The 8,423-nt window shown below is 39.2% G+C and overlaps 1 protein-coding gene across 5 annotated transcripts; it reads right to left on the reverse strand.

The window, feature by feature from the left end:
* Positions 1-692: 692 nt before the first annotated feature.
* On the reverse strand, positions 693-7,074 carry adcyap1a (adenylate cyclase activating polypeptide 1a). Of its 5 annotated transcripts, XM_035759842.1 has the most exons (7): positions 6,778-7,074; positions 6,267-6,371; positions 5,129-5,263; positions 4,558-4,662; positions 3,875-4,009; positions 3,275-3,395; positions 693-1,205 (listed from the first exon to the last, which is right to left on the reverse strand). In XM_035759842.1, the coding sequence occupies exons 2-7, from the start codon at positions 6,362-6,364 to the stop codon at positions 1,197-1,199; spliced, it is 603 nt and encodes a 200-aa protein (XP_035615735.1). In that variant the 5' UTR covers positions 6,365-6,371; positions 6,778-7,074; the 3' UTR covers positions 693-1,196. The 5 variants fall into 5 exon arrangements, with proteins under 5 accessions (XP_035615735.1, XP_035615720.1, XP_035615727.1 ...); XM_035759827.1 differs by having other exon boundaries at positions 693-3,395; XM_035759834.2 differs by having other exon boundaries at positions 693-3,395; positions 6,699-6,781.
* Between the last annotated feature and the right edge of the window lie 1,349 nt (positions 7,075-8,423).

An 8,423-nucleotide genomic window follows, 5' to 3' on the forward strand; every position in this document is an offset into this window, starting at 1 on the left:
CTGACCCTCCCACTGGTGCCATCCCAAGGGAGTCTGGGGATATGGGGGTATGGACACACGGGCAAGTGATGTGTCAGGGTTTCACAGAATTCACACCAAACAGCAATTCAGTGTTCTCTGATTCTCGGAAACCAGAGCAGAGGCAGCAGTCTGGCTTTTTCATCCTCATACCCATGATTCCTATGGGTAGTGGTATCTTATTGTAGATGGACTATTCACAGTAATTTGTTTATTTGTTTAGTAAAGGCATCCACACTCAGCAAGGGAAATTGTTTTATACTTCTAGCAGCAGAACATGGACATGTTTAACACTGGTGCTTTTAGAAGAATGTAGTTATGGACTCTTAGTTCCTTCTATATCCATTTGTTGTTGTTTTTGTTTGTTGATTGTTTAAGAGAATTATTTAGACCCCTATTTAATTCTGTGATGCCCATTAGGTGCCTATTCTTTCATTTAGTCCTCTCCTCCTCTGTAATCTCTCTCTTTAGGCATTTTGGTGTGATGGGCTAGTGAAAAAGTACACCTATCGGACGGGTGCACTATAATATCTGTGGAGTAGGACTAAGATTGGCTAACAATTATTGTGTATTGTTGTATAGAAATGGTACTGCAGAGTTATCTGTACTAGCATTCTCTCGTATGTGCTCAGGAGAACTACTTCTAGTGTTATGTGTTTCAAAGATTAGACAAATTGTGTTGTTTACAAAAATTTATTCATACAAATCTTACAACACCTTTTATTAAACATTTATAGACTTGACCCTTGCGGGTTCGCCATTTTTTCTTCTTCATTATAATAGTACTCTCTAATATCAATTTTCTACACAATAAATATATGTTTTAAGTTTAATCTTCACGTTTAGTAAGGCTGTTGGCGCTTTCAAAATGATACACATTATGGAGAGAGGGTAATCATGATGTTTGCAACTATCTATCACAATTATCTAAGTCTATGTGCTCTAAAAAAAATCAAAAACAACCGCCAAAAGAAATGATCGCGAGCAAGAGTGCTCGGAGACTACACCGAATGGCACTAAAGATCCAATCAAATGTCTGCGCTACACAAAAACAACAACCAAAGGGTGAAATGTAAGCTGATGATGTGCAGCATTGTAGGGCTACTAAATAGCCATCTGTGATTCGTGGCGATTTTAAAGTCGGAGCAAGGCACCACAGCCGCAAGCTGCATCCTGCGTCACAAAGCCTGGAGGGGAATGCAGAATTAAAGAAAGATTGATTTCATACACACAGGCACAGATCGAAGAACTTTGTCCTACTGCTCAGTGTCACAAAGCTCAAACCTAACCTACAGTGTCTGTAGAATCTGCCTGTTGCATTATTGGAGTTAGATCTCCTTGCTTTTTAGGCAAGTGGGCTAATGAGGTGTTGGGACCAGGAAGGGGAAGTATACTGTGGGGATTCAGAAGCAACATTTTTCATGATCTTATTAGCAATTTTTTTTATGCTGCCAAAACCCGGGATGGCTATTATAGAAGTCACTAACCCAATCATGCTTCTAGTTAGAAGAAGTGTGGCTTGTTCTGTCTGAATAACCATTGTCTATATGTCACTGATGTGTACAAGTGAGAAGAGAGGCAGGTTCTTCTAATGAAGTGTGGAAACCTTTGCCTGGTAACTCCCTTTTAAAGCCAAAGACCACTGTTTTGTTCTCTCAAATTGATTGGTCATGGACTCTCCCTCTTTCTCTGTGTCCCTCTTTCTCTTTGTTCTCCTCTCTCGCACCCGCTATCCTCCTTCCTCTCTCTTCTTCCCACTCCTCTCATACTTGGGTCTATCTAGCACTCAACAGGTTCTCTGCTACTCTTCTTGTGATCATTTACATCAACAGCAAAGAGGCAAGTAAACTGAGGAGCGAGTTTGGGATTGGTGGTGTTCAGAATAGTACAGGCACGGTTCATTATGTTTAAGGCTTTATCTAACTGTTGATTAGGTAGAAGTTTTACTGCGCTGCGCTTGGGCTGCCAGGATAGGTCATTCAAAACAACGATCATTCAAGAATTGTTTTTGGCATATATTACATTTGGAATGTAACAAAATCTTGCCTCAAGTCCCATTGAGAAGAGACTAAAAGGGACAACATGACAAGACTCTTTCTAAGAGCTTCTCCTCTGCAGTACATTCATCCGAGTTTCCTCGACAGAGGACAGGGGTCAGACGTTCAATCACACACGTTGTGCAGTAATGTTTGGGAAGAACAAAAACAAAACAACATCCAGAAACACAGATATGTAGATACGTCAATCAGTGAGCAAACAAAACCAGCCAATTGCAGTAGTTTGCACAGATTTTGTGGCTAGTGCAATTACTTTAATCATGCAGTCTAGCTTTACATTGGTTCACATGACAATAGAGGGGAAGCACAGTAGAGCAACCAGGAAGATGCAACACATACGTCTTCAGATTACCTCTGCAATGTTCCTCATGAAAAATAACAACATTTGTGAAATTAAATGAAGCCATATAAAAAGTATCATGTTAGCCGAAACGGTCTGAATTTTTTCTTTCTTTCTTTCGAGTCTGCTAACATTCTAGGTTATTCTATGTTCATGATACTTCTTATGTGGCGAGAAGAGACATATGGAAAACCTTTAACAGCATTCCAGGTTTTCAAGATCTTTTCAAACACATGGATCGCACTAGAGAGGAACACAAGATAGATACTTTGCACAAAGTTCAAAAGTGTAAGCTTATTTTCGTTAACACTGAAGAAGAACAACCGGAAGAAAAGAAAAAGCTCAAAAGCACTCTGGTCCTCATCTTATATATCGGGGTCGTATAGGGGTCAAAGGGACATTCTAACAAGTATTTCACTTTAGTGGCTGGATTACCACCATATGTAAGGCTTCTAAAGCCAGTTGGGTCATGTCTGTTTTGCTCTTAAAATATTCATTTATTTATAATACTGTTTGACATCACATTATTATCCTACAGCCTATGATAGGATATTTAGGGGGAATTTAAAAAAATATGTACAGTATATCGACACACGGTATATGTGTATAACATATCTATGCATCTATATTCACGTTCATACATATTCTGTACATGCATGCTTGACATGCATTATATAGGTGTGAATATAGTAGATACAGTATCTCTAGAGAGACAGGAGCACAATTGAGGAAAGGAGGCGATTGGGTTGTATCAAGTATTTGGAGCGTAAGATCACAGGTTTAGGTTACGGTGAGAAAAAGAGGGAGAGACAGGAGACATCCCTCAAGACAAGGCCTCGGGAAAGAGCCTGGAACTCACCGGAAATTCGGGAGAGAACTGTTTCAGCCAGTCTCCCAAAATAGCCTCAAACTCATCCCCATCCGGGAGGGCATCAAAGTCTATGTCTTGTAGAATATGGTGAAAACCTAAGTCTTCAGGGCTGTTGTAAATAAAGACACTATTCTCTTAATTTCAGTTGCCAAAAATGTACATTCAATACATGAATTGTCTTTTAAACTATTTATTTCCCTCACATTCATATATTTAAATGTTTAAAAGACAGGGTAAAGAGCATATTGATCATTTGCTCATAATTGAATCTTATTTTATAAGTAGGTCTAAAAATAAATAAATATAGGCTATATTTAGGTTGAACAAAAAGATTGGTCCATAAAGTAGATCTGTGCGTTCTCAAGTGCTAAAGTACAAAAGAAAAACAATATTATTATCAAAATATTCATTTTAATGGCTTTACTTCATACATAAATACATGTTTAAAGAACACAAGAGCGATCCACTGATTAATTGTTCAGTTATCTCAAAATGACTTGATCTGGGCTGTACACACATGGTAGTTTGGGTTAGCAACGCTACAAATACGCTAGCCGGCGTCCTTTGTTTCTATATCTCTGTCTATACCTTTTCCCAAGGACTGCCGCCAGGTATTTCTTGACTGCCATTTGCTTTCGGTAGCGGCTGTAGCTATCTGTGAAGATCCCATCCGAATGTCGCTTTGACAGAGGCTCTGTGTCGTCTTCCAGGGTGCTCCCTCCACTAGAAAGGGGAAGAGTAGAAGAGTTCTCTCTGTTAGGAGACGTATACCCTGCCTCGGAGGACTGTAGCCCATAGGATGCGCTGCACAGTTCTGATTTAAATTTACGCTTTTAAATCAACCCTCCGAAATATATTTTTATTTCGATATCATCATGGTTAGGGTGGCTGGTTGAGGATATTGTAGGGAATAATTGAAGCCTATATTTATCTTCAACCCTTGGGACTAATCCACCACATTAATTATTCATAATGAAAAGTAAATGTATTCAGCCACGTGTATCGTGTGCTTTGCTCCTTAAAGAGACAATATCAGCACTGAGATTCACCGATTCGATCTAATGCCGCACCCGGATTTGCACTCTTGAAGATTTTATCAAGTCAACCTACTCTGCGCGTCAAGGCGTCAAATTCAGGTGGGAAGACCACACACATAGACACACGGGAAAATTAAACGAAACAGAATGAATATCAGAGTTAAAAGAAAAACGAACACCAAAAAATAACTTAGATCACAAAATAAGAGACGACAACCAAGAAGATGTCCTTACCCTACACGCTTTGCCATCAGAGAATGAAGATATTTTCTTGCTGATAACTGACCCAGCGCTTTCCTGTAGGCTTTATTAAACATTCCGTCTGCATGCCTTTCCGTTCTGGGATGATAAAACGCCAAACAATAAATGACCACACTCAACACACACCCAGCGTTAAGTGGCAACATTAATGTAGCCTATACCAAATCCAACTCGTCATATGAGCTGTTTTCCAAAATGTGAGCTTTAATAGTGAATAGTTACTTTTATGACTTTGGAAATGGCCAGTTCAGATTAAATGTGTTTCGTTATGTTTAAATTTGCTCAGTAAATAGCCTACTTTCTACTACATTATACCACAAAAGCTTTCCGATCAGTTTCGTTGGAAAACCAGGGTACCAGTACCACCGACCCCCCCAAAAAAAGGTTCTACAACAAAATGTGATTATTGACAGTACAGTACATTTACTAACACACAACATATAACATAGATGAACAGAAATACGAGCCCAAATAATGAAATGTCTAGCAAGAACGTCAACAACATTACAAACAATCGGTTGAGAATAGTGATAATGATAGTCACCTTTTCTCCGGTGGGTAGTATAAAGTGTACAAATCGTCAGCCACAGACGGGGGACTTCTTATAGCAATTTGATCGCTGTCAAAAGCCAAGGCCGGTAACGAATTCCCATCCTCGTCATAAACCTCATTTTCAAGTCTGAAATCGGAAATGCATTTGAATATTATATGCTTTATGATCGTGCATTATCATGACCAAACCAATTCTGAAAATAAACACTGAAATAAATGAGTAATGTATTTTTTAGATTGTAGCCTATATATTTTATATATACATGTTTGATACAATAGCCAACATGTATCTGCTTAAATTCTAAATAATTGTAATTGCTATCGGCCAATCCTAATTTGGCTACATCACTTTACAGAACAAATTTAGTCGAAACATGGGCTATAGCCCTTAAAAGGCAACCAAACCCCACCCCATCGGAAATAGGAAGAGAAAAACGTTTAATTTAAAATATTTGCCATTGTGAATGAAATAACATCATGACCTGATCTCAAAAAGAAAATGTAGAGTTCTCGTTCGAAAATAAAATGATGCAGATTATGACTTCTTAGTTAAGAGAATCACAATAAATCGATTTTGTTATTCTGTGAATTAGTGGCTCCTTCGTTTGCCTCATTCCTCAGAAAATTACGCCTCTCTGTCATTCCCATGGGACGCGTCTGCACGCAGAGCTACAGTTCTGTATCAGACGCTTGATCTACCAATAGCTGCTAATATGCCCTGTTCCAGTGATATGACTCCAAGTGCTCTAAAGTCCCTCATAACAAACATTGCGACATATTGACACTGAAAATAAAACACATTTACCAGTATCTTCCAATGTAGGCTATTGCATTAATTTTATACCCAAATTAATAAGATACTCTGAAAATGTAAAAAATATTGCGTATTAATTTAGCTATAAACGAAATAAAAATTATACACACATTGATTGAACGAAAAAAAAATGTGTGTAGCATTAAATGGCATAGGTCTATATACCTATGTGGTTGCAGGTATAACTGATAAACAAACTGCTGTGCTCGTCCCAGGCGCTCACAGCAGCAGAAACAATGCGTTTGCCAATGTTCAGTTTACAAATCCTTTACATGCAGAGATGCTCAGTTGAATGAGGGGTGAACAGGTACCTTACCTAAGGTTAGGATAGTTAAGCCCGAGAGGTGAGCAGTAGACACTGTAGTGCATTATGATTCCATAGATGAGTAAGGCTAAAGTCGCTTTACTAGACATTGTCCTGCTGTGGGGGAAAAAATATCACAACGTTAAATGTGCGAAGGCTATCTAACATTTCCACAGTCAGACTGAGGAAAAACGAAATTAATGCATATTTTAAGAATGGATAGGTTATTCTTCAATTTTGCAGAATAATGTAATAAGCTTACAAAAAAATGATCAAAAACTCCCCATCTATTCAACAGTGCCTCAAAGTACCTAAAATGTGTTGACCCAAACATTCTAAAGTGTTAAACATTACCTCCAAACATTCGAAAGTGTTAAACATTACCTCCAAACATTCTAAAGTGTTAAACATTACCTCCAAACATTCTAAAGTGTTAAACATTACCTCCAAACATTCTAAAGTACCCAAGCCTGTTGCTGTATTCTCGATTTGTGTGCGTAAAAGTTCGGAAAGCATCACGTACCTATTCCAGTGTCGAAATAGACGCTGTATGCGATCCGGTTGCAACTACGACTGGGAGAGTGAGATAGTCTCTCTCTCTCTCCCTTTCTCTCCTTCCCTCTCTCTCTCCCCTTGCTTCTTCTGGAAAGCGTCTCTGCCGCCTCCTGTTGCTCCTTCAATTTGTCCAACCCTCCGTGCGGTCACACATAAAACGCGATTCTCGGATCTCTGTATGCACACAACCCCGGGAGAAAGAGGCCAAACATTTGTCTTCACAGAGGAAACTTTTTGTTCTGAAGACTTGCTTCCCTCGGCTTTTTTATTCTTGAATCGAATGGCATGCCTTTTTCACTAGTCACGTTAGGGGATACTATCTACGTCATCGCCCCCATCCTCTCCGAATGTAATAATGTAGTACTTTTCCTTTCCCGTCAATGAGATGGCCGGAGTCATAAAGTGCATATGCATGTTTAGTTCAATCACGTAATTGTGGGACAATGAATGAATGCTAATATTTGTCAGCGTGACATAGATGGGAGGTATGCCAAGTGAGGTCAATGTGCGTGGTTCATTTCAATACCTCAATCAAATGACTAAAATCAAATCGCCCCCGTCAAACTTAAAACCAACCTGATCCACCCTTCAATTATAGCCATATATGGTGGAAATGATCAAGGTCAAGGGCGTGCATCTCCATTGGCCCATGATAGGTAGGCAACAGAGCGGGAGATGTCCAGTACTCAGGTGCTGAAACGAGGCAACCCTGGAACTAGCAATGGTTGAATGGCCGCGTTTTAACAAGAAAATGTGAAGGCTTGGGGTGCTTGTTGCACACAAAAAGTTGTTTTGAAACAGGAAAACAATATGTACATTCTCACTCTCTATTTAATGTTATTCTAAATGTTTTAGGACTTGATATAGCCTCCGTGCCTTCATCGCATTATACACCTAGACATAGGCTTTTCTCTGTTGTGCACACGCTCGAACGAGTGGCGCAGCGGTGCTCCCGAGTGGCGCAGTGGTCTAAGTTACTGCATCTCAGTGCTAGAGGCGTCACTACAGACCCTGGTTCAATTTCAGGCTGTATCACAACCGGCCGTGATTGGGTGTACCATAGGGCGTCGCACAATTGGCCCAGCGTCGTCCGGGTTGGGGTTTGGCCGGGGTAGGCCGTAATTGTAAATAAGAATTTGTTCGCAACTGACTTGCCTAGTTAAATAAAATAAACATTTTAAATGACGTTTATTTACCATATGAGAATATTTGGATTTTTAGCATTTATTTGTTTATAAAACAAAGATCCCACAAGATGTCTAAAAAATACAACATGTACATTGTTGTAATAGGGATCTTCTACACAGATTCAGAAATAATATTCTATTGAAAATGATATCAAATGTTGTATCCAGTTTTTCAATATTATCTATAGGTGCTGAATGAAATTTTATGATGAGAAATAGCAATCAGTGGAAATGATCATGGAGAAGCAACATACTTTGTTTTATACAAAATCCCAAAGTTCCGCATGTTTTCATCATTCATGATTGACCATTGCCTGTCTGTCTATTTCACGCCCATGTCAGGATCATGTGTGGAATCTTTAGTGAATGATTCAGACCCTCACTCTGACGTATTGTGACGAACATTTAAGAACCGCTTGCAGATAGA

Source organism: Oncorhynchus keta, chromosome 4, assembly GCF_023373465.1.
Source record: "Oncorhynchus keta strain PuntledgeMale-10-30-2019 chromosome 4, Oket_V2, whole genome shotgun sequence".
Lineage (NCBI taxonomy): Eukaryota > Metazoa > Chordata > Actinopteri > Salmoniformes > Salmonidae > Oncorhynchus > Oncorhynchus keta.

What these genes read in the sequence shown, in the direction of transcription:
- adcyap1a (XM_035759827.1), bottom strand. Translation starts at nt 6,364, where the DNA reads ATGTCTAGTAAAGCGACTTTAGCCTTACTCATCTATGGAATCATAATG. An exon ending in CTGATGGCAAAGCGTGTAGG is followed by an intron (nt 4,010 to 4,557) that starts GTAAGGACATCT and finishes TCCCCTTTCTAG; the next exon opens with TGGAGGGAGCACCCTGGAAG. An exon ending in GCGGCAGTCCTTGGGAAAAG is followed by an intron (nt 3,396 to 3,874) that starts GTATAGACAGAG and finishes TATTTACAACAG; the next exon opens with CCCTGAAGACTTAGGTTTTC.